Source organism: Melozone crissalis, unplaced genomic scaffold (assembly GCF_028551555.1).
Source record: "Melozone crissalis strain CALT ecotype California unplaced genomic scaffold, PUWL_Pcris_2 ptg000018l_1, whole genome shotgun sequence".
NCBI lineage: Eukaryota > Metazoa > Chordata > Aves > Passeriformes > Passerellidae > Melozone > Melozone crissalis.
Window position 1 is genome coordinate 19,564,702 of NW_026535796.1, and position 26,428 is coordinate 19,591,129.

Genomic DNA, 26,428 nt, shown 5'->3' on the forward strand with positions numbered 1-26,428 from the left:
TCCTCATTGCTCCACCCGAGTACCAGGAGAGAGCGGAGAATGTGAATGCATTCTACTTCAGCCCGGTTTCTGTCCCTCGGCACGGCTTTAGCAGCCTTGCCCGCCGGCTGTAGCGCCAGCCCGGGGCGCGGCCCGGCAGCTGCGGCGCCTCGGGCCCGGCTCCCGCCCGCACGCCTGAGCCCGGCGGGCAGGGGCGAGGCCAGGCCAGGGGGCGGCGGCCGAACCCCCTCGCCTCTCCGCGACCGACAGAGCCCGGCACCAACTCCGCCTCACCTTCCCGCCGCCGGGTCTGCCGCGCCCGGGCCGGCCAAGGAACGAGCACCGCGCCGCTCCGGTTGCGCCGCTCCGGTTGCGCCTCACCGACGGCGGCCACCGACGTCCCGCCCTCAGCGGCGGCCGAGGCGCGATCCGGGATCTCCGCGGGTCTCCGGGAGCCGGGAGAGCGACCGCGGGGACAGCGCGCGGTTCCGCGAGGGGACAGCGGCAGCGGCGGCCCCGCCCTCGCCCCGCCCCGCGCGCCGCGCATGCGCGGTGCCCTTTGTGTCGGGCGGGCGGGCGGCGCGGGTCAGGCCGGGCCGGGCCGTGCGAGCGCCGCCGCCGCCGCCGCCGGGGCGGGGAGGGGGCACCGCTGGCTCCGCCATGGTGAAGAAGCGGAAAGGCCGTGTCCTTATCGACTCCGACACTGAGGACAGCGGCAGCGAGGAGAACCTGGACCAGGTGCGCGGGCAGGCCCGGCCCGAACGCGGGGCCTGGGATCGCTGGCCCGCGCTCGGCTCGGCGCCGCCATCCCTCCCTCGCTCCCGCCCGGCGGTCCCGCGCCGCTGTCGCCCTCCTCAGCCCGATGGGGCCCCGCGGCCGCTGTGGGCAGAGCCCGCGTCCCTCCGGCGGGTCCCCGGCCCGCCCCTGGCAGGAGGCCCGCGCTGGCGGGGGCTCTTTGCGGCGGGCCCGGTGCTCGGCGCCGGCGGGACGGAGGCGCGGTTGATGCTCCGGGGCGATGCTCCGGGCGGTCTGGCCCTGAGCAGGGGATAGAGAGGCCCGGCTGCCCGCGCTCTTCTCACCTCGAGTAGTGGGGAAAGAGGCCCAAAGGGCTGGGCAACTTTTCCATGCTACTTTGGTACGCCGGGAGAACAGCGTGTCAGGTCCCTGCCCCTGCTCGGGGGAGGCAGGCTCCCGGAGTGTTAATGCGTGTTTAATGCGACCCTCTCAATCTCGGTGACCGCGCTGGAGAGCTCTGCTGGGGGGAAACCAGCGTGTAGATGTAAGAAGGGGTAGTATTATGTATTGGTCATCAGAGCATCTCCGGCGTTGTAAGTGCCATGTCTGGTGTGAGTTCAAGCGTGTCAGGGTTGCAAAGGGGATGTCTCCCCCTGTGGAGCGGGCTACTTTCAAAGATTCACCTTTTGGTGTAGCAGGTATTGATGGTGTGATTCCAGTGGTAAATAAAGACATTATAGGTGAAGTGTGTTGCAGTTTGGATGGCAGTGCTTGCTCCCGGGAGAAGTTTGGAAGGTCGAATAGGCTGAAGCCGACATGTCTGATGTAATTTATGTGTTGGACCTTCAGAGTTTTTAATACAAAAACTGTTGCTATGTTGCAATAAAAAGCCTTCCCCAACACACAAAAATACTTTTGCAGACTGGGGCTTCAGAAAAATCAATCAGATACTCTAGTAAAACAAATACACTGCAGCTGATGTGGTTGATCTTGCATACCTCTAAAGTCCTTAGCACTGCCAACATCTCACTGCTAATGTATCAGTTTGATAGTTTTAGAACTTGAAAATGGGAGTTGGACTAACTCTAGCATCAGTCAGACAATTGGAGTGATGGTGGTGGGAATAACCACGTGGTTCTGTATCTGTTCCATCCCTCACTGGCAACAGGCATCTGCAGCTGGACCCGAGTAGAAGGTGCTTCCCCCTCCACTGAGCTGCTTGTAGCAGCTGACAGCAGGGAGGTGTGTGTGCAAAGATGAAGATCAGGTAGCAGGGAAGCCATGTTTTTGAGATGAGAGAATACTGACTTAGATGTTAAATACTGAGTAGATTAAATGTCTGACAGATTCCCACGGCAATCTAGGCTTGTTGAATCAAAGGGCTAGCAGCCTTTTAAATATAGTATGTTGGAAAACACAGAACAAGTGTAGAAAGAAAGAAAAAAAAAAGGAATATAACTTTAAAGTGGTGCTTCCCTTCAAGAGCTTCCCAAAGAGAAGCACTGAAGCTTCTTCAGTAGCTTCCAGAGATCTGTTAAATGTACAATTGTGCTATATTGATGTTGCAGGGCTTCTTTAGAGGTTGGTAAAATGCCATTGCTAATGAACTAATAAAAAGTTTCTTTGTTGGTAAGTAGGCAGACCATCAGTTTCTGCAGTGTTTATGTTCTCATTTGAGGTAGTAAATTGTAATCAATTTGTTGAGATAATCTTCCAGTTGTGAAACTAATGGAAACTAATCCAGCATCAACTTCCCAAGACTGCAGAAGTTGGTGTGGCTGTATTTCTACACACAGCTAAGACTCATCAGCCCCAGAGTAATGTTTCTGAGAATAGATTCTGTGTCCCAGACTGCAAAGACAGTAACACAGCTTCAAAAATGTTTGCTTTGTACTACTGCTTGTGTCACCTGAACAAGTGATGAACAGTAGATGATGAGAGTATTTGAGAGCCATGTAGTTCTTTGTGTGTTGCCTGTGAAAATGCTTCCTTTTGAGCAGAACAGCTCTACTAAGTTTCACAGACTTTGAGCTTGATACCTGCTCTGTGTCTGTCCAAAGCTTTAAGTGCGTTCTGGGGAATGCACCAGCAGTGAAATGGAATGGAACAAACTGACTAAATATTACCAAACATGATGTAAAAGTGATGCCTAAAGCATTTACCCTTTAAAGTGTGTAATTGCAGACATCTCTGTAATTTAGGAGAAGAAGCTGCTATCTACTGGTATTTGGCTTTTTAGGGCTGATGCTTCATGGTGTAGTTAGGGTGGTTTTGAATTATTACCCAATCCAAATAAGACAGATCTGGACATGACTCTGAAAGTAATTTGTCTTATGTTGTTTATTCCAAGAAAGTAATGATAGTAATAGCTACCTTTTATAGCTTGTTATCTTTAAAATCCTTTTGTAGCATCTAGTGTTAAAATTGGGTGTGCACATGTATATTTGTGAAACACAGGTAGAGTTGTTCCTTAGTAGGTGGCAATAGTTGTGCTACTGAGATGTGCTCAGATGTGGCAGAGAACCTGCACGTGCCCTGACCTGGATTGTTAAAACTAATCACAACACTGAAAGAAATGTGTGTGTTTTTACACCAGGAGCTCCTGTCATTGGCCAAACGGAAACGCAGTGACTCTGAAGAAAAGGAACCACCTGTGAGCAAACCTACAGCATCCTCGGACTCTGAGACGTCAGACAGTGATGATGAGGTGACTTTCTCATGTTATCAGTGACATTGCTGTGGGTTATCTGTCTGATTGTACCTAAGCAGTGAAAGTGTATTTATCATGCAGTGTATTTAGCCTGCTGACTTCATAAGTCAGGGCTGGCTATCAATGATGGAGACTGATGGAGATCCATTAAGGCCAGAGAATTTTTTTATTAAATGAATATGCTTTGAATTCTAGTTGTATACAAAATAGTCTATATATAGAAAAGATGACTGCCACTGTAATCCCACATTCATATGGTGTGGTGAGCTGCCTGCTTTAAACTAGTGTTTTTCCTGTGTCGTGCTTGCCGTTGAAGTAGCAGTGAAGCTGCTAAAGCTGGACTCTGAATTCAGGGAGTGAGATTTTCACTTTGGAGTGGAGCTTCCTTCCTGAGAAAAGGGTCAAGGCAGATAGTACTATTTTACAGTAGTGAAACTGTTCTACTTAGCTGCTTTTATTCTCCAAGAACTGTGCTGTGAATTAGCTGTCTGGCCATTTGGATATGCAGCAGGGTGTGTTTTGATCGACATCTTTGAAGAAAGAGGGAAGAAAGAGTTCAGCATTACTTTGTTCTAAGGTTTCTCAATTTCTTGTATAACTGTGCTTATACAAGAATAACAGTGCTGGTTCTGTTTCTAGTATTTGTTCTTGGTACTATAGTCTAGAGCTGGTTAAAAGCCTGTGCATCGAGAAAAGAAATATTTAAAAAAAACCTATTAAAACAGGTACTGACAAATGTTATACAGGTATGTGAGTAAAAGCAATTTCTGGAAAGCTTACAAATATTTTTGCACACTTTCTGCAAATTATAGTGAGGTCATTAATTCCACCTATTCTTAAATATTTGTCAGGGAGATGTTTGGTGTGGGTTTTTGTATTTTTTACCTTCTAAAGTAACAGTACAGATTATCCATTGTGGCAACTTGCAGCCTAACAGGGTAGGCCAGTGATAAACTGTAAAGTATTTGTTAGTGTAGCAGAGTTCTTCCAATAACTGTGAAGAATGTGCAGTTTAATTTTCTTTCTGTGGCATTTTTTAAATAAATATGCTTGGAACTCTGTTCCAAATCAATAATTTTCTTAAAAACCTGCTTCTTGTATATCTAATATACGTTTAAGGCATAAAGACAGACAAAATTGTGGACAACCTAGATATATTAGGTTTCTTATTGGGGAACTACTCAGTCTGTCATGGTGTGTGTTCAGATCTGCTGGCTAACAGTTTATTTATTCTAAGTTATGTGGAGACCAGCTTGTCTGGAAAAAGTAGACTTGGGTGTGGAGAGCATGTGGATGATAAAGTCTTCCATTCTGTGTCTATCTCAGAAAGCTGTCAGAATTTTAACTTGTGTAATAAGTAAGGTCTACCTTCCTCTTCTGTGTAGAATGTGACAATACCTTTTCACAAATTTGCACAGACCTTGCAGATCAGCAGTGCTACTGTTGCACCCAGTGTGTTTGATACTCTTTCTAATCTATGTATCATTTCAAATTGATACTATGTTCTTTCTGACCTCCATGCAGCAAGAGGAAAAAGATTTAGAGAAGAGGTAATTAGGACACTTGATTCTATTCCTGTGCCTGAAATATGCATTCTGAACTGCTGCTTGTCACAGCAGGATGAGCGGCTGCCTTACAACAGTTCTGCTTCTGCCAGTCATTCCTTTCCTGGGCTTGACTACATTAGTCCTGCTGAATAACTCACGTTTTAATAAGTAGTATTGTGGTTGGTTTGAAGTTCATTCAACCTTGGGAATTGGAGTAGGAGGGATCCCCTCTTGGAATAGGGGGGATCTAAAAGTTGAATTTGTATTATTTGTCTTCCTGCAAGGTGAAGACCTTGAGGCAAAAGCATGGAAGTTGTTGCTCTGGACAAATGTGCCTAATCATACCCATGTGTTTCCACAGAGGCTTTTCAATGTGTGTGTCCTTTGTGATTCCTGGAAAGCACTAAATGTTCCAGGATTGGCACTATGTTACATGTACAGGAAAGAAGCCTAAATCTATTGCAGAGTGTAATGCAGCATGCTGCTTTCTTTTAGAGGGAGGAAAGTTTGTGGGGCATAGGGGAGAAAAAACCATTTTGGAATTACTGAATAACAGCAGGTACAAATCATGCCGCATCTATACAATAGTGCCCAAGGGATGTCACTACATCTTTAATGTTATATTTATGTGTATCAGTGAGAATGCACTTCTTGCCTAGATGCTGAGTTCTGTAACACTTCTGTAACCACTTCTGTGGTCTGAATCAAATTTTCTAGCCACCAGACTGAAAGTGAGTTGCAAGCAATGAAATAGGAAGGATGTTCTGAACTGTCTTCTGGTGGGGCTGTGGGGCGTTCTTGACTGAATCACTCTAGTCTTTTGTTCAGAGAGCTGATAAATAGCAATGACTGCAGGGCTTTGCAATGAGGAGAGCCACCTTTGCAAAGAGATGTACTAATCTGGACGCAGATGGCTCCTTTATCTGGTGTGTTACTATGTCTGCTCAAGAGCTCACCATGTCAAACTGGTAGCTTTCTTCATGTAACCAGTTTGGTGCTAGCCAGGTTCCTGCTGGTGCTACCAGAGGTTTGTGTCTCCACAAAGTGTTCTCGTTACTGATTGAGGGCATTAGGTGGATGATGTTCCTCAGTTGCAGTAGGTTAATTCTGGGCTCTTGCTTTTCCTTCTAAGCATCCTTTGCTTACAGTAAGATAATTCATTCTGTTGTGTGAGAAGAGGGGATGACTTCTGCAACAACTTCACTGACATTAGTGTTGATTAGACAGAAAGCCACAGTGCTACAGGAGCTCCTGTTTGTTTCTTTGGAAAAGTACACTCATTCTAATGTCAGGAAGGGTTCAGTTCTGCCTTTCAACACCTGCAGGGTCAGGACAGAATATCCTTCCAGAACTAGAAAACTGATATAATGAGTGCTTAGTACTATTCTGGAGTTTAGTGAGGATTATCTGTTTATACCTTTTTTTACAAATGTGCTAATTTGTTAGGGACCTGTATAGCTGAAGATCTTGTCAAGAGCTATGGGACAGAGGAGGAGGTGAGCAGTAGTCATGCAGCTGGTGAGGAGATTGGTTTTAAGTAACAGCCTAGAGGGTTTTATGCCTCTTTGTATCTCCTTACTGCACTTTAAGTTAGAGCACTCCAGCAAAGCGCAGATGAACCAAGTACTGCATGTGTTCTTTCTGTTTTGGGGATGTCTTTTTGTGGGTTTGTAGAAATTACAGTACTGAATATTGTCTTTTCCTGAGTGCTTTTATTTTATAATGCTGCTTAATTAAACCTTCAAAAATGAGTGGGTTCTCCAGTCCTATGAGGCCTTTGCCACACATTTTTTTCAAGCTTAGGACATTTGAAACAGGCCATGCTTTAATCTTCTTATACACAGCTTATAGACTGTGTGCTTTGTAACTTTGACTTTTCCTGGAGACAGTTTCCTTCAGCTATTAGTGGGTGCACTAGTAAATCTTTTCTCAAATAAGAAAGGTGGTGGTACTTCCTCCACTCCAAATAAAGTGCAAGTGCAAATCTGAATAGCATAAGCTAATTCTATGAAGGCTGGCATGTCAAAAGGAGTAATGTGAATAAACTGTGGACAAAATTGCTATAAAATTTAGTCGGTAACGAACTTCTTTAAATTGCAAACTAACATGGGGATAACTTCTTGGGATTTGATTTCTGGGAGCTTCTTGGAGCTGTACATGAATGAAAAGGGTAGATCAGGTGTCTGATGATACTCTGGTCTGTGAAACCTTCTTCAGCCAGTTTCTGGGAAAGCCTCTTCTGTGGCTTCCAAAGGTAGTGTGTAATGCATTTAGGTACTCTGTAAATAGAAGGAAACAGCAACTACCTGAGCAGTAGAACAATTCTGCACTCTGAGCTCACTTCAGGTATAGGGGTTTTCCCTTTTTTTTCTTTTTTCTTTTTTCTTTTTTCTTTTTTTTGTCTGCAATCTCATTTCATCTCCCTACTGGAAATATGATCCAGGTTTGCTGAGCTGTAAATTGTTTTCTTAAATCACTTTGTGTAGTTGTTTTTTTAGAAGCTGACTTTTAAATCTAGGTAATTTCTAATGTGGCAGGTTGGGTTTTTTTTTCCCCTTAAATCCATTCTGGTTACTGTGGCTTAATTTGGAGTTCTTAGAATCAAAGAATTATTTAGGTTGACAAGGACCTTTAGGATCATCATGTCCAACTGTTTCGTGGAGGAAATATGCAAGCTATTAGCACTGTGAACCTTGGCAGCAAGAGGGAAATTCAAAAGGCTCTCCTGGCTCCTTGTGAGAGAGCCATAAAGCACTGTTGTTGGGTAGTGCTGAACAATAAGCAGAAGGGCACATGGCAGGGCACTTGTGCAGGGGTTTATTAACTTGCTGTGTCTGGAACCACGGAGGGTTCCAGATGGTGGCCAAGGAGGCAGTGCTGAATAGAGGGGCTGTTCCCAGCAGGCTGTACAGCCATGGGAAGCATGAGAGGCATTGACTGGAGATGCCTGACTGCAGGACCTGAAGAAACTGCAGTAGAGGACCCATTTTGGAAAATGACTGTTGTTTGGAGTTAAGGGAAAAAGAGCGAAGAAATGTTTCTGACTATAACTGTGTGCGTTTTTACTTGATGTTGCATGTAAACATGTTGTATTTTTGATTTCTGCTGGTGTGATGGAGCATGAGGAAGGGACTCAAAGCCAATATATTTCCTTCCCTCTCCCTCCTAGGCCAGCTTAGCTGTTGTGTCCTCGTCTGTTGCAAGAAGAAATTCATATTGGCCACTCCCTCTGAGCAGAGCAGATAGATCATTGAGTGTCCAAACAGCAAGTGCAGCAGTGTCCAAATGCACTTTGTGAGCTTAGGAGTCTTGTGCTTGTCCTGGTTTTGAGTGGTCCAAGATTTGTCCTAACTCTTGTCTTGTCTTGTAGTTGTTCTGGGAACAACCAGGCATTCATAAGAGATTGAGGTAACTGAATAAACCCAGAGGCAACTGAGTTGGGTAAGAGTTTGGCTTTGTGACAGCACTGAAACTGGAAGATGGACATAGAGGTCACTTGAATGAACAAAAGTGAGATGAAGCGTTATCTCCAGGGTGAAATAGAAACCAAAGCACACTTTCCTAGATGAGAGAGCAGATTTTTAATTACCTTGTCCTGTGTTGGTTTGTTCGGGTGGTTTTTGGTTTTGGTGGTGTGGTTATTTGTGGGGTTTTTTGGTCTTTTTTTTTGTTGTCATTGTTTGGGTGGGATTTTTGTTGTTTGGGTGGGATTTTTTTTTGTTTGATATTTCTTTGTGGGGTTTTTTTTGGGTTGCTGTTTTTTGGGTTTTTTTTGTTTTTCCAAATGTTTGTCACATAGGTTTCTTTTCAGTCCTATCTTCCTGGTCACAGATTTTATCCACAATTCTACTAGTGAGTTAAAAGCTGAAAACAGTGATATGTAACACATGTATGTACAGCTATTAAACATTTTATTCACTGAAGTCCTGCTGGTTTTTATCTGATCTTAGCTTCTTTAATCTCAGCATGACCTCTCAAGGTCTTGATATAACTGTGCTGCTTTACTGTGGCTTTCTGTGTGCTGCTTCCTTGCTGTGCAGCATGCTGACATGAGGTATAATTCAGCATTAGAACATTGAAAAGAAGTGGAAGAGCTCTGAGAGGGAGGCACCTCTACATCACTGCTAAACACTGAGTTTCACTTTTCTTGCTGTTGTGTCCTCTCTGGTATGTCAGTGGTAGGTGAGTGTTTGAGCAAATAGCAAAAATGCACTTTTCTGTTCACCTGGGAGATGATTCCTTAATGCTGAGATTTGAGTAGATTTAGACAGAGTGCAAGCTTGTTCTTTACTGATTTATATGAGCATAGTAACCAGAAATAATATTAGACAGCAATATTGTAACACTGAACAAGTAAAACTTCAATGCTGAAGCCAGTAAAAACTTCAGTACAAGCTCAGGCTGGTGTAAAGTCAGAAGCTTTCTGTGCAGTTTTTTCTCAGCTGTCCTACAGACCATAGCAGACCCCGGGGTACCTGCATTGGGTATGAATTGCAAGGCTCACCACTGTACTTTTACCTCAGGAAAAAGAACAAAACCAGCTTTGGCCTTGACAGAGACTTCTAAATACTCTGATGGTGCCTAAAGTACCAAATGATGAATCATTTGGTAATATAGAAAGTACAAGGTTGGATGTGAGTAATCAAAACCTGGCAAATTCCAAAGGTATTTGTTCAGGTATTGTTAGATTAGGCAGTGGCTTATAATTACTTGCTTGAGTTTCATCTGGAGTAATTGAACACCAGGGATCTCTGAGGATGGTGTCTTATCAGACAGAACAATTTATCAAATTTGATGGAGTGATGACTGTTTGCAGAGATAGACTTGATTCATCCCCCAGAATAGAGTGATTGGGTAAGAAGCCTGAAGTTTTTATGTATTTGAGCTCAAATCTAAGGTGTTTTTTTTTTTTTCCACTTAGACTAGTTTTCAGCGCAAGACCTCACTTATGCACAGTTGTATTTGCTCACTTGCATTATGACTGGTTTTTTAAGACTCCATGTTCAACCAGACAGTGCTTTGCATGAAAGATGAGAATAATATGCAGGTATTTAGAGGATTTGTGTGTGTGTGTGTGTGTATATATATATATATATATATATATATATATATATATATATATATGTATAAAGCCTGAGGGTCTCATGCCTGGAGAATTTTTAGAAAGAGGTGGTGAAGTGCAAAAATATTGTAATGCCTTTAAGTAATAGATGGGCAATTTTATTGCTTCTGTTCCCTTCTGGCTTTACCCAGATAGTTAGAACAATGTAAAAATTCTATTAAGAAATCATACTGTAAGGTAAATACTAGTTCTTCTGGGACTTTGGGATTTAAAATGGCTATCTGTCTGGTGTATGTCTGGTGGTGTAAGTCCTGTACTTGGAAACTGTGGTCTAAGTTAACTGAAAATATGACATTAAAATAAAATTAAAATTTGGACTTGATACTGTATTTTTTTCTCCTTTTTTTCCTGACTTCTGTGATTCTGATTTGATTCTTCTTTTTGTACTTAGAGGTTAGTGCCACCACCTGCATCTCTGAGTGCACTGTTGGCTTGTTGCATAGAAATACAGACACTGTGTACTTTTGGTAAAACCAAGATTTTGAAGAGGCTATCACGTATAATTGGTGTCCTTCATGAATGTAAAATCTGCTCCTGGTTAAACTGGTTCTGGAAAAACATCAGTTGCTTCTGTTCAATAGTAAACTGAAGCTAATCTTTACAAACACATTGAGCACATTTTTTAAAATTATTTTCTTAGGGAAATATTTTCAATACCTCCTCGCTTGGCAGATATTGCCAACTTTGAAGTCTTCATTATCTTTTAAAAGCAGTCACCCACCAACTGTTAAAACTGTTTTTTTTTTTTTCCAAAGAAAAAGCTTCAACCAACTGCACAACACTCTACTCCCGAAAACCTTGTAAAAGGCTCTCATTTATGTGATAAGTTTCCTATTGGCTTCTCTTTTTTTCTCTTCTTTACACTTGTATGATTTTTTTGCTGTCAGCTGTTGGGCTGTTTCTCAGCTGATGTTACTCCAGTATTCTGGAGAAGGGAGAAGAGAGTGGTGTTTGTGTCTCACGATCCCTTTCTTGGTTCTTTCCTTGCAGTGGACTGTTGGAGGTTCTAAAAACAAAAAAAAGGGAAAAGCGGGTAAGGCAGAGAAGAAAGGAGCCATGAAGAGACAGATGAACAAAGCCGCCTCTTCCGGCAGCTCGGATAAAGACAGCTCGGCTGAGAGCTCGGCACCTGAAGAGGGTGAGATAACACTTGTGCATTTGTTTAGAGTGATTCCAAGTGAACTTACCTGTTGTGCACCCTGGAGAGAAATGTTGCATGGTGATATTGAAGACCATCTTCAAAGATTTTTAGTTGTGTAACTTACAGTCAGGGTAACTTTTACATTTACTGTGGCTTAAAGTAATTCAGTGTAGCATTGCTGTGAGCGCTCCATTACACCTGCAAGGTAAAGGCTATTTCATCTGAAGAATGAATGACATTTCATTGCTTGACTTTCTCCTGGAAAAGAGACTTCCTTGCTTCCTTCTAGCATGTCCTATCTATCCATGTGGGAAGCATTTTTGATTTTCATTGACGTACTTTCCCATCCCAAACTTCTTGTGATAACAAAGGGAAAGGTACATAGTGTTTGTGATGCAAATAGGCTTCTCTTTTATGCATTTACTCTGATTTGAATTGGAATTCTTGCACATTTATACTGACATAGAAGAAGAAAAATAATTCTATAACTTTGTCAGAATTATTTTACATTAATATTGAATACATTTCAATGCTGGGCAAAATTCCTATCTTCTGTTTCATCATGTCCATGAAGGTTTGCAGGTGCTTACTTGCAATTTCCATTGATGCTAAAAAAGGAAGTTAAAAAAGTATATGAAGGAGTTTACAGTTTTAAGTGTATCAAGCACAGCAGATACAGACAAAGGCATGGAGTGACTGCACCTGTATATACCAGTGCTTACAAATCAAGGGCTTTCGCAGTGTGAGCTTGCAAAGCTGGAAGTTTCCAGAAACTAATACCAGAATGGAAGTGAAAGAAGGAATCCTAATGGCCTGCTTTCATAATTCAATCTTATTTAGTCAATTAGGTGAGATAATCAAAGCGCTTGGACTTGGATCATGTTTAAAGGTAGTATTACCCAATATTAGAGGGGAGTCAGCTGTTCCCTAAACCCGTGTGGAGCTGGGAGGGCCTGTTACAGTAACAGGGCATTGCCAGCCCTGAGGATATTGGTTTCAACTTTATCTCCTGGTGTAGCAATTCATAGTGTTGCAGTGTTCGCATGACTAATTTTGGTCCTTCAGGTTGCTATAATGAGGTGGTTAATTCTGTGGTGGTTGATCATGGTGTTTGAGGTGTGTGCACACAAATTCATGGCTATATAAGCAACTTGTCAGGGACATAAGCACATGGGCATAGAAGTCTAACTGTAGGACTGCAACACATTACTAAAAGGCCTTTTAAATTTGTTTGTTCTACTAAGAAATTTTAATTATAACCCAGTTTGTATTCAAATGTAGTACCACTTGTTTTAGAATTTTTTTAGCATGCATATATTATGATAATTTCAATCTGGCCTTAAATTGCATTATATGTATGTTTTTAGTATAGTGGAAGACAAGTGTAGAATTAATTCATGTTATCTCTTGCTAATATGCTATAATGAAGTGGTTGGGCTTTGCCCCAGCTGAATCTCATTACCTTATATTTTTGATTTAGGAGAAGTCTCTGACTCAGAAAGCAACAGCTCCTCATCTAGCTCAGATTCAGATTCTTCATCTGAAGATGAGGAATTCCATGATGGCTATGGAGAAGACCTGATGGGAGATGAAGAAGACCGAGCTCGACTGGAACAAATGACGGAGAAGGAGAGAGAGCAGGAACTGTTTAACCGGATAGAGAAGAGAGAAGTGCTAAAGAGAAGGTGAATTTTATATCTGTTGATATTTGGTAGCAAATTCTTAAAGGCTGCATAGGGAGTATGCTGACTGTGCTCTTAGTACTGTTAAGTGAGTTAAGCTTGATTGTATATTCTTTGTAACTAAACTGTCCTTGCAGTAGTTAAGAAGCACACAGCAGGAGTTCTGCATATTCTTGTAGGAAACAATATCTAAAAGTTTCTCAACTGTTGAATATGCCTGGTTCTATCACCTACTCTTGTAGTTATGTTACTGCCCCATAGGTTAGATGCCAGACAGTCAGAAGGCCTGCTTTTCTCCATCTTTTTTGTATTAACTGTCATGTGTTGATGCTTTGGGAAAAGGCAAACAAAGCATAAGGTGTACATGAGTTTCTGCAACTTTTCAGAAAACCATGGTGAAGCACAGATCAGTGTTAGGATTGCCTGCATATGGGTGTGAAACTGGTTTGGGCCCTAATAGAAGGTAGAGATACTGAAATAATGAGTGGTGTTGGATATGTCCTTTTCATGAAATCTTTAGTACCTTATGTACTGTTGTTCTGTTTGTCTAGCTGTTTGTCTAGTGTAGCTGTTACACTGTCCAGGTAGCTTCTTTATTGTAAAGGTATTTTACTTCCCATGTGTCTTAATCAAAAGGATTTGGCATGTATGGGACAAAGTTTCTCGAGTTTCTTTCTTCTTTAGTGCCTTCTCTTTTCTCATTTGCTGAGAAATTTCCCTAGAGGACTGACATCTGTTGAGTAAATCATGTCAATACAAGCAACTGCCAAACTGTGTTTGTCCAAGCCATAGCTAGAGCACTGCCTGCCTGCCTTGATTTTAACACCACATTCAGAATCTTATGTGGTCTGCTGCTCTCCTCAAAGGGATCAGAATGATTGTAAGTTTGGATTTAGATCATGTAGAAGGACATCATATTATTCAAACTTTACTCTCTATTTCCTGGTAACTGAATGTCTCTGTTTTAGAATGAATGCTGGAGAATACTTGATACAAACAAGCTAAACAGTCAAAGCTTGAGTTACTGATTTAATCTTAATTGAATTTGTGCTGTCTGTGTAAAGTCTTGGCAGTTAGAACTAAGGGGGTAGTGGGGTAGTCATTTATGATAAATTGAATCTTTCAAAAGCTCTTTGTGTGCACATTATGCTGTGAGTTCATTTGGATTACAGCAGACATTGTATCTGCTATAATGCCTGTGCCTTGTGTGTCATGCCTCATGTTAAAGGCATAAAGGGCAATGAGCTCATCTGACACTTCAGTTTGTTGTCCACAAAATCCAGGTGTGAAGGACTGAAGAAGAATCGACTGTGTAGTGTGCATGTAGATAACATATTATGAATTTCAGTTTTTGGAAGCTATTTTTTTTCTTGTCTATGTCCATATGTACACTTCACTAAAGCAATGACCAGTCCAGGGTGCAGTGGAATCTCATTCTCGGGCCTGTTCTATTGAAATTACTACTCTTCTGAATTCAGTGGCTGAAAATAAGACATCAGGGTGATATATTTCATGAAGGTAGACATGGAAGTGCCTAAATTATTCTGCAGAAACTGAGTCTGATGAGAATTCAGCTGCTGAAGGAGGACTTGAAATGTGGCAGTCATTCTTATACAGACCAGTGCCAGTAAAAAGGTGAAGTTTAAGCATGAAAAAGCTAGCATGATAGTGGCTTTAAAGAAAAGAAAATCTTTAGCTGTTTAGGTTCAAATTATGTGAAATAGCCACATGATTTTAGAGTTTGAGACAGCATGCAGTGATCGCTGCACTGGCAAAGAGGAAGATGGAGTAAGGGCATCTTTCTGTGGAATAGTAATTTCTACATGGTCTCATCAACCCTTTAGGTTAGCTCTCTGTAGGACTGCACTTGGTGTGCTCAGCTTTTCTTCACTATGTTTTCTTGGGGAAGGGAGGGGATGGGAATAGGGGACAGGATTAACATAAAAGGGAGAAGGAGCAAGCAGTTGAAGTGTTACTTGCAGCTTAATAGCAATTGTGATAGCATCTGAGCAATCCTTTGCTCTCTCACGAAGCGCATTCTTTCATACATTCTTTTTATTCCATTAACTTCTACTAGATTTGAAATCAAGAAAAAACTAAAAACAGCAAAAAAGAAAGAAAAGAAAGAGAAAAAGAAAAAACAAGAGGAAGAGCAGGAGAAGAAAAAACTCACACAGATCCAGGAATCCCAGGTAGGAAATGAAACTGTTCTTTGTAATAACCCCTTTCTTCTTGGAGAAAGGGGGGAGGATATGGCCTCTCTACCCCTAATGTTTTCCCTTAATGTCAAACAGTGTAGTAAGCAGATCAGAATTTAGTTAATTTATATGCTCAAGCTATCTTCAGTTTTTCCAGTTCATTTAAGGAAGTTAACATCTTTGGCCTGTTGAGGGGTGCACTGATACCACTTTAATGAAAAATACAAAGTTGCAGCTATCTCTGCAGTTGCTGTGATAGCCCTCCCACATGAGAAAAGGAAAGCAACCTTTTACAGTTCCTTTAGCCAAACTTCTGTAGTTCAGTCTGAAACATTCCATACATGCTCTTCTTGAAAAGTTTGAAAGCAGACCAAAAACTGCTCAGCAATCGTATTAATTATATTGTGTGCACATACATACAGAGGCAAAGATGCTTAGTTTCCTCTGGCAGGGATGTCAAGGAAAAGCTTGAGTGCCAGGAGGAGCAGAAGTAGTTCTATAGTTTTTCCTACCTCCAGTAAAAAGAGGACAACACTAGTTTTTGAGGCCAGGCCTCTGTAACTGATCTGTGATTTCAAATAGTGAAGATCCTACCATTAATACAGAGTCAGGGCAGGTAGGCTCCCAGAGTGGGATGAGATTCATCTTGCCTAACTTCAGCCATCTAAGAACCAGTTGATTGTTTGCATTTTTTGTTGCCTGTTGTTTTGTGCAATGGAAGAGGGCATCTTCAGCTGACGATTCACTGTGTTATTTTCTAGTGAAACAGATGTTTAACACCTAAAATCTAATTGGGTGAGATGAGTTTTCCCTTAGGCACATGTTGAATCACATTTCCCTACTCCCTCAACTCCATATATGTACATTGTGTATGCTTTAATTGTCCATTTATAATACACAAAGTGTACTTGCAAATACGTATATGCATGTGTAAAAGGATCTTATGTAGAGTTCTTTTACAGTGCCTTGCAGAAATTACATCCACTTAGCTGAAATTTCTGTGTTTTATGCTTATTATAGAGGCTGCTTTCTCTGTAGAGATAGACCTGTTAGAAATGGAAAACACAAGAACTTCAAACATTTAAGATTTGGATCCATCTTGCAGATTTTACGAGCAACTTTCTTTCTGCTTTAAGTATTTTTTAACATGATGTTTTCCTTTGCTACTAAATGAAAACTAGTGCTTTGATTTGGCCTTGCAGAAGCAGCAAATGAGAAGACTATTCATCCAGTTTTTCCTCATTTCATGTTATCTGCTGAATTATTTCTGTTTTATTTCTCTATCTGTTTGTAACTTAAAGGAGGAATTTTGAGACTAAGACTTGGTGGCAGAAATATTGAACTATAAATATGTTCATTAATTTTGATATGAAGCAGAATAAAGACGTATGCTCCAGATTGATTTCTCTCTCTAGGTTCCATAAAAAATGAACTGAAAAAAACTGATTTCAAAAAGGAATAAGCTAGTAATTTCTATTTGAAAAAATTTCAAAGTATGCAAACAAATATTTGTTTTGATACTTTTCACCTTATGGATTTATGGTGTTGAGGGATTTTCTGTATATGTTTTTAGGTCATGTCACATAACAAAGAACGGAGATCAAAGCGGGATGAAAAGCTAGACAAGAAATCTCAGGCAATGGAGGAGCTAAAAGCAGAAAGAGAGAAAAGGAAGAACAGAACAGGTATGAAAGGGTGTTGCTCTTGCTACAGTTGTTGAGGCATTATTGCAGCTTTCTGAAAGCACTATTTCCTCTTTCAAATAAATGCAACAATCCTACACCTTGGAGTGAGTGAATTCCATGTCTAAGTTTTCCTTGGCCTTTGCCCAACATGACCATCTAGGGTGGTACTTGGCAATTTACCACTGATGGAGTATTCCTTACCCCTGCCCCTCCCTGGAGTGGCCTAACACCAGAACTTTAATCACAGCCCACTGAATGGTTCTTAGGTTTAGTTAATGTATCTGAATTGGTCACTTGAATTCAGGTTTTTAATCTCTGAATCATTCAAACTCCTGCTTATTGTACTTGTGATACCCTGTCTACATTTGCTTGCTTCTTCACTGGCACATCATCTTGTCCATCTTGCCATGAACTTTTGATGCAGCCATATTTTTTACTCTACTGGACTTCGTTGTAATCTCCTCCAAACATGAAGTTTTTTTTAAATTTTTACTTGTAAAATAACAATGAATTCTCTGATTATAATAGTTTTTTTCTTGTATATCCAGTTGTTACACCTATCTTGAGTTACTATGTGCAGTCAAATTGGGAGACTGAAATTAAGTACAATTGAGGTTTAAAATGATTTTAAATACTTCATGTATATGCAAAGAGAGAAGTCAACGAAGTGCACAGCTTACTAGTGGATTTGAACATGTGCCATCTGTATCTAGTGTAAAATTAATACCTGTCTGCCTCTTGGACTTTTTTTAAAGCAATTAAGGTTCAGCTCGTATAGGGAAGCATTTCATAAAATATTTATAGCTTGCTTTTCCTTGTTCTCTGTCCTTCACCCAGCTGAATTGCTTGCAAAAAAACAGCCATTAAAAACTAGTGAAGTATACTCTGATGATGAAGAGGAGGAGGAGGATGATAAGTCTAGTGAGAAAAGCGATCGCTCCTCCAGATCGTCATCCTCTGATGAAGAGGAAGAGTAAGTAGTAAACACTAGGCTATGATTACTTGTAAGTATGTTCAAAAATAATAGAGATCTACTTTAGGTAGACACATGCTTTTTCAGAGGATTGTTTGGGGCAGTTCTGTGTCTCTAAAGTGTTTTTGCCTCTGGGCAAAATTGCATTGCTCAGATTTGAGTCCTTGGCACTATATCATGGTTCATGGGACTTGTTACCTTGGGTGGGTTTGCAACTTCAGTTCCCTACTGTCAGATTTAGCCCAAATTACACTGTTGTGTACTGATTTGTTTAGTCCTGCAGTTCAGCAGCTGCAGATCTCTGGCATATATCTAGGCAGATACTTGTGCTGGCTTATCTTAAAGCATTTGTCTATAAACTGCCTCAGTGTGTGTCTTTCTGCTTTCTGGTAGCAGGGGCAGTATTTAATAAGTCTAGGATTTCACCTTAAGCCTTTCTCATGAATGCTAAATTCACACATCTACAGTCAACTCGTGCATGATGAATCATCCCTTTTACTGGTAATTTAAATTATGTAAGGTGCTCATGCTGCACCTTACTCAGGGCCCCCTTTTTGAGCTTCAATTATGTCTCTGCTTTTTTCTTTATTCTCTCTCCCCTTTCCCAAATCAGGAAAGAAGAAATCCCTCCCAAGTCGCAGCCAGTGTCCCTGCCTGAAGAGCTGAACCGAGTGCGGTTGTCGCGGCACAAGCTGGAGCGCTGGTGTCACATGCCCTTCTTTGCCAAGACCGTCACCGGCTGCTTCGTCCGCATTGGCATCGGCAATCACAACAGCAAACCTGTTTATCGGGTGGGTTCAGTGCTGAGGGATTTAGTTCTTTGCTTTGTGCTACAATAAAATATTTGCAGCTTATCAGGTCTCAGGTACCAGGGACTGTTTGACTGATAAAAAAAGATTGCTTATAACCAGAAAATGTAATTGCTGCTAAAGAGGTGGAGGAGACTGGTTTAAGAATAAATAAATCTGTGTGACCACCTAGGGGAGGAGATAAATTTAGTGAGAGAGATGGAGCACTAAAAAAGCCTGATCTTCCAGTTTTGGTTCATGCTGTCTTATCATTTGTATTGCAAACTAGAGTTTCAGACTCTGCTTAGACCAAGTAAGGATGAGTAAGATTCATTCCTTATTTCTAGGACCATTCTGAAGTTATTGTGTGGTCTTGACTCTTTTTTTTGCAAAGTTTCTAGTATACCCCTGTGCCTTCAGAAGAGACTGTATTGAGAACACAGTGTTGTTTTTCTGTTTCATTGTTGTAATCATAGGATACAATAATAGTCTCTAAAATTGCCTTAAGAAGGCCCCAGAAGGGTTGTGTTTAGTATCTGAGCAGCAGTAGTGTATTTCGTTTGAAACATATGTTAACCCAAACCAACGTTATTTGAGAAGGAAATAGGAAAGGTAGGAGAGAGTACACTATTTGAGCAGGAAGGCAGAGCTGAGAAGATACAAAAACTGCATCAGGCATTCAGATGGTATAATTTACTAACTCAAAAATTATGTATGAAGCAACTCATTCAGTACCTGATAACATATACTGAAGTGTCTTGCTTTCCTTGATCTGGTTAGAGTTGTTAGCTAGATTAAGGTTTTTTATTTCTAATGAAAAAGTTTGAATATGCCTGATACATGCCAGAAACATGAAAACAAACCTCTAAACCTCTCTTGCATCCTTCTTCTCATATATTATACTCTGTGATACAGGTTGCTGAAATAACAGGGGTGGTAGAGACTGCAAAGGTTTACCAGCTTGGTGGCACACGGACAAACAAAGGCCTACAGTTGCGGTAAGATACTAAAGGAATCCTCTTTAGTTCATGAATCAGTGTCCTTTTCATAGGAAATAATGGTCTGTGTGGGATTTGGAGGTGAGAACTGAAAAGTAGACTGAGCCTTGTCACGCTACTTAATGCTAGAATGTTTGGTTTGGGTTTATTTGGGTTTTTTTCCTTCCTGCTTGCGCGTAGTGGAAATGAAAAAATACCCAAACATTTCATGCAGGATGTTATGATTATGTTGATGTGTGGTTGTTTATTTTTGGACTTCTTTAATCAGATTACACATATAGATCCAATGTCACCACTTTACACCATCACAAGGGGATGTTTTGCATTTTATCGTTGCAGGCATGGCAATGATTCACGTGTGTTTCGCTTGGAGTTTGTCTCAAATCAGGAATTTACTGAAAGTGAATTTATGAAGTGGAAGGAAGCAGTAAGTTTGCTAGACTTCAGTTTCTTCTTAGCAGCCCTCTGCCAGACATACTTTAAGTAGAAAGTAACTCTGTCTTGTGTTTAGATGTTCTCTGCTGGGATGCAGCTACCCACACTTGATGAGATAAACAAGAAGGAAGTGTCTATCAAAGAAGCCCTCAACTACAAGTTTAATGATCAGGACATTGAAGAGGTAAATGGTGCATTGTAGTGAAGCTGTGTCAGTGCTTAAAAGTGACAGGAATTCATGCAGTAGCAGTTACAAAGCCAAATGATCATGGTATTTGCATTCCAAGAAGGAAGTAAAAGTCTCAAAGGAAGTTTCATAACTGAATAGAGTAGCTAGGTGATCCTGCTGTTGTTTTGTGTTCACTCCTGCTTTTCTTTATCATTTGTGCCCTGTTATCTCCTCTTGAACTTGTGTTGTGTATCTCTGAACTCCTGAGTATGGCAACTTAGTTCTCAAGTTGTGAAAAACTTAACAGCATCATGGTAGTTGCATTTATCACAAGTTTTGCAGTTTTGTACTTGCTTGGTACTGACCAAAGGTGATTAGCATCAGGCTTTTGTAGGTAGTAAGGAGAATGGAGCTGTAACTCATTACCAAGGGCACAAACTAAAAAACAGAACTATCAGAGCATACATCAAATTCAGTAGCAATAAATAAATTTCTTAGGTGATACTCATGTGTTGGTTCTAATGTCCAAGTACTGAAGTAGAGATTTCATATTTGCATATTCATGTTGTTTCCTCTGCATCTTACAGATTGTGAAGGAGAAGGAAAGGTTCAGAAAAGCACCTCCAAATTATGCCATGAAGAAAACTCAGCTATTAAAGGAGAAGGTGAGAGATGAGATGATGCCTGCAAGCTTAATGCAGTCTTTGATGTCAAAGAACTGGAGCTCATCTGGATTGGCAGAAGTCAGCAGTAGGCTCAACTTTAACTGTGTAGCTGGAAAGGGGTCCTCAAGGTTCATTGCTGGGATTGGAATACTCAGAATCCAGTCAGCTGTTGCACCCCTTTTTTTCAGGGGCAATTGCCAGCAATTTAAGCTGTCTCTTCTTGTGTCCGTTAAACAAGGTCTTAAACTGGTCTGCCTCAGAAACTTTTTATTTTTTCTTCATTTTTTCTTTTTTGTGGTTGTTTTTGGTCCATTTAGCTGTTGTTTTTTTTTTTTTTTTTTTAGAGTACTTGTTGATTTTGTTTTTAGAGTACTTCGTAATAATGTTTGGAAGTTGATTTCCTCTTCTTATTTTAAGACAGGAAAAACAGAAGTTGTGTTACATTTTTTACTCAGGACTAACTGAATTGTCACTTTATGCCTGGTAATTTCTATTGAAAAAAAAAGAAGTGGCTGAAAGGTTTATTTGCCATGAACTATTTTTACCTGTAGTCTTCCTGGAACAAGTAGACCTAACAGTGCATAAAAGCCAAAGCCAAGAAGTGATGAAAAGGAGCAGTCTTAAGTATCTCTGAAGATGGGACTGCACAAATAGAGCCAAAATTTGTTTGTCTTACTCGAGACATTAAAGCTTCATATACAGTAAAATCCAAGAGTTTGTATTGATGTACCTTTCTTGGTCCCTTGGTTTAATTGTATTTTTTCCTGTGGTCGCTATTTTACTATACACGAACATGTAGATGATGAGGTTCCCGTCACAGGGAGTGCAGTTGCCTTTTGTTGTCACCAGGTGGCGCAATAAGCTGTTGTCGTGCCTCGGGGGACTCCCCGCTCCCTGAAGTAAATGGCAACTGGGAATTGTGGAAATAATTATTTTCCTGATCTGCTAAATGGGGATGTTAAATTTTAATAAAACTTGTAATTTAAGTCATCTCACTGACCTGTCTTCCCCATGCTGGGACTGGTGTTCCTACATCCTCCCTAGTGTAAGTGTTTTGAGAGTTCTTCAGAATAAGAAATCCAGTTTTGCCCTGAGCTGTAAGGAGAGTGTAGCTCTTTGTTGTACTCTTACCATGCAGGGAAGAACATTCATGACTGAAGTAGGGTTGGCTCACTGATTCACGGATATATCTCTTGTCTCTCTGAGTAATTCTGGGTAGAGAGCAGTTCCTAATGAGTTCCTTTTTGGTTGAAGGCTATGGCTGAGGATTTGGGGGACCAAGATAAGGCCAAGCAGATTCAAGATCAGCTTAATGAACTTGAAGAGAGAGCAGAGGCCCTGGATCGTCAGCGAACAAAAAATATTTCTGCAATCAGGTAAGAAGCAGATACTGGGAATTTTCTTTCTTAAATAGTATCAAACAATATGTAAAAAAGACAAACTAATGCATTAACAAATTAACTGCAGGATTTTGTTTCTTTTTTCCTGTACAGTGTGTTAATGTGTATTGTAATGGCTCTGTTAGTCCTTGTCTGTCTTCACTTTCTTGTATCTGTCATGCTGTTAAAACTGTCAAAAATGTAAACTCTCTTCTATATACTCCAGGAGGCAGTTGCATTGCAATAAGAGTAATTTGTGGTCAGGATGAAGCTGCAAGAATGCTTTCAGCTGTTTTGCTGTGTAGGGACTGATAAATGACAGTCACTTTCTTTTTCTTTCCCCCACCCTCCTTTTTTTTCCATTCTGCAGTTACATCAACCAGAGAAACAGAGAGTGGAATATCGTTGAGTCTGAGAAGGCTCTTGTGGTAAATAGTGCTGAATTAATACTTTTCTACAAGTAGAGATGAAATGATGCAGAAGGATAATTGCATGGCAAAGTCGCTAATTTTTTAAAATCTGTAAAATCTTGCATAGAGGCAAATGATATGATTTGAAAGTACATTGCTTTATTCTTTCCCTCAATTCAGTTATCAGCAGATTAGTCACTATAAGAGTGACTTAATGCTTGTTGTATGGGAAAGAAAATGTCTCCTCATAAAGGAGACTTCAAATAAGAGAAGAGTGAAGGAGATATTAATTTCTTTGTAGTTACATTTTTATTAAGGAAGAGTTAAGCTGGTTAACAAATGCTTAAGCATTAACCTTCCTGAGAGTTGTGTGTGTATTTTCTGTTGTTGCATGCAATAAGGACACTTTTTCCTGTGAAGCACAGGACAGTGGGTGCATTAAAATCTTTCTAATCTGTAATGTTGCTGTTTTTTCTCTGATCTCAGTATTGTATATAGCAAATGAGTAATTGCATGGATGGGGGGCTGTGGGAGGATTTAAAAGAGAACAAGTAGCAAACTCTGCAAAACCATGTGCTATTTCTTCTCCAGGCTGAAAGTCACAGCATGAAGAACCAACAAATGGACCCCTTTACTAGGCGGCAGTGCAAGCCCACAATAGTGTCTAATGTGAGTGTAAGACTTAAGTTCAGTTGAGGCAATTTGTTGAAAAACAGAAACCAATGCCATCCAGAATGTAGGAACAAAAATTCCCAACTGTGCCATATGCTATTAACGCCCTAAATGGCAGTGTGAGATGCAGCTGAGTGAGATCCTGGTCCCTCTTCTTTTTTAATGCAAAGTGTGAAGGACATAAGTGATGTGGGTATGTACTGCAAAAGCAACCATGATTGAGACTTCTGTCATGAGTTCATCTATGTTGAATTATTCAGATTTAGTTAGCTCTGAGAATACAGTTTGCTTTAGGTGTGAGTTTCACTTTTAATTAGCTGAAAGTTTCCTGAAAGATCAGTTTAGGGTGAGAGGAGAACAAGCATTTGGGCCTGTGATGGATGAAGTAGTTCAACAGAAACCTCCCTTGTGATACTGTGGCAAAACCTTCTCCTGCAATTCCTCTGTGTATAACTGATGAGTAGCAAGGTGATCACCTCCTCCTTCTAAGTAATCTGGCCTTGTTGAGGTCTGTTCTGGAAGAGTATGTGGTTCTGGTGTAGGTACCTAAAAAACCAACTGCTCAGGTCAGCTTTCATCAGTCTCCACAAACCAGCAAGGAAACAAAAGAGAAATTATGTTGCAGGGCTTGAATGAAATATTTCTGAAATACTTCTTTAATGGAAAAGAATTGTAACTGAGTAGCTTTATTATGCTAGAGAACTATTAGGTAAAGACAGTAGTCTTGTATAGATTGCTTGTCAGTGTTTCAGGCAGAACTGTAAGCTGAAAGCAAATACATACTTAGTAGCATCAAGAATAGTCACAGAAACAAACTGTATAATCAGGGAATGTATTTCTGGTTTCTTTCTGAAGATGATTTTTAGTTTTTTATTGTCAGATAATGCCAGGATGATTTCAGTAGCCTTCTGGGATTCTGAAAGTTGGGTGAATGCATATACAGTCTCTTATGGTTTTAGATTCATGGATATGAAAACTGTTTTAACAAAATGTACTTCTAGTTTTTGCAAATTTAAATGCATGAATTTTTAATTTTTATTCTTGCCTAATATTTCACCTTTGCAGTCCAGAGATCCTGCTGTCCAAGCTGCCATCCTTGCCCAGCTAAATGCAAAATATGGATCTGGTGTGTTACCAGATGCTCCAAAGGACATAAATAAGGTGAGTTTCCATTTTGGTCTCCATTATGTTCCTCACACTGTCACCCTTTTGCTCTGTGAAGCTCATGAGTAACAGAGATGCATGCTTCAATTCTAGAACATAAATGATCCTGTAGAGCTTTATCATAAAAAGCAACAGTTTGTTGGTTACTTGAAAAAGGAAATTTAAGTTGCTCTAGCAGTATAAAAGCTACACTAAGTGTGTTTATGACAGAAGAGGGGAAAAAATATTTTTATCTCTGTTTTTGTGGCCAGATAAGGTTTGGAGACTTACCTGTAATTTTCATTTCAGGGTCAAGGAAAAGATAAAGATGTGAACTCTAAATCAGCTAGTGACCTCTCAGAAGATCTTTTCAAAGTGCATGACTTTGATGTAAAGATTGATCTTCAGGTTCCCAGTTCAGGTAGGTGTTCCATCTGAGTTTGGGGATGTGATCATCCAGCCCATTTTGATAGAACTTACTTCTTCGAGAATAATTCTTTCAAGGATTTGGTGGGCTTTTGGAAATGGGAGTAAGGACTCTGTTTACCATCTTGGCAAGTATCTTGAACTGAGGAGGGTGGGGATGTGTGATAGTGACATCCATTTCTTTCATTACCTGAAGGATTAGATCTGCAGTTTCTTGGAGGACAATAATTTAGGAAGTACTGTAAGAATGCACAAAGACAAGAAGCAAGAGGAGGAGAAGTTTTTCAAAACGAGGTCAGCTCTGGATGTAAGACTAGAGAATGAGGCAGGAGTTCAAGAACAAGAGACTTTATGTAACAGCTAGTGAGAGTTAGGAACTTGAGTTAGCAAGCAGATAAGGGTTAGGCACTGAAGGACACTGAAGAGAGAGGGATGAGGAGACAGAACACCATTTTGACATTTTATGCAGTATCCTTGCTTAGCAGAAGAATCTGGAGACTGATGAAAATGTGTGTTGTAGACATAGATAGAATGTTTGACTTTTTCTGCTTACTATCTGTCTCTGGATTAATATACAGAGTCAAAATTGCATGTGCTGCATCTCTGAGTATAAGCTCCCCAATACTGTCTGTATTATTAACTGAAGATATGTACTACAGAAGCCAAACATGATTTTGTGGTGAAGTTGTCAGCAAAAACAAGTGAAAATTTTGCCTGTGGTTTTGTCCTTACTCTTTTCTTGTCCCCAACAGAATCTAAGGCACTGGCCATCACCTCCAAGGCTCCTCCAGCAAAAGATGGTGCCCCTCGGCGATCATTGAACTTGGAGGACTACAAAAAGAGACGGGGGCTTATTTGAGCATGCCCACTCTGCTGCTTCTGATCCTGCATGCTCCATGATGATGTCCTACTTTTTCTTCCTCCCTTTTCAGTTCTCCCTCCTGGGTTGGAGCAGCAATGGAGCTGGGAAGAGACTCTTTAAAACTGCCAGTCATCTGTAACATAAACCATTCAACTATTTACTGTATAGACCTCCCTTCTTGCCCTTTCCTCTGCTCCCCTCACAAATGTGGATCTGTGCTATTTGGGGTTTTCCCATTTCTTTTAGTTTGAGTTTTGTTTTTATTTTGTTGATGCAGCTCGTTGGTCCACTCTGTGTTCAGTATTAGCCTGAGGTCTGGATTTCCATAGGAATCTCTTGGCAGTCGCAGAATCAGCACTTGGTGATCTCCCCTTACATACCACCACAGGCACAGTGAATAAACATTGGCGCAAGACCTTTGTGGCTGGAAGGTCATCTGCACTTTCTCCCTCTTCTTCCTCCTTCATCCTAGCTTTGGAGAAGGGAATCTTCAAAAACTGGCCTAGGTTCAAAGTGTAAATTTTTTTGGGAGGGTTGTGTGACTTTTTTTCAGGTGTTTTTTATCATTTTTAAGCTGCAGTACTATTTGTATCCGTCTGTCACAGTTCTTTACGGCTGTTTGAATTTCTACCAGCTGTATTTGAGCATCTGAAATTGCAAGAAAGAAACTCATTAAATGTGATTCTTCTTACTAAAACGGCTTGGCTGA

General features: G+C 40.8%; 1 protein-coding gene across 1 annotated transcript; it reads left to right on the plus strand.

The window, feature by feature from the left end:
- The first annotated feature begins 524 nt into the window (after positions 1-524).
- RTF1 (RTF1 homolog, Paf1/RNA polymerase II complex component) lies at positions 525-26,428 on the plus strand. The gene is given in 19 exon segments (XM_054275988.1): positions 525-626; positions 628-717; positions 3,311-3,421; positions 11,084-11,231; positions 12,715-12,919; positions 14,994-15,108; positions 16,688-16,799; positions 17,637-17,772; positions 18,386-18,563; positions 19,476-19,558; positions 19,898-19,985; positions 20,070-20,177; positions 20,750-20,827; positions 22,082-22,203; positions 22,577-22,634; positions 23,208-23,285; positions 24,354-24,449; positions 24,741-24,852; positions 25,610-26,428. Coding segments are annotated over 19 exon segments (2,127 nt in total). The 3' UTR covers positions 25,717-26,428.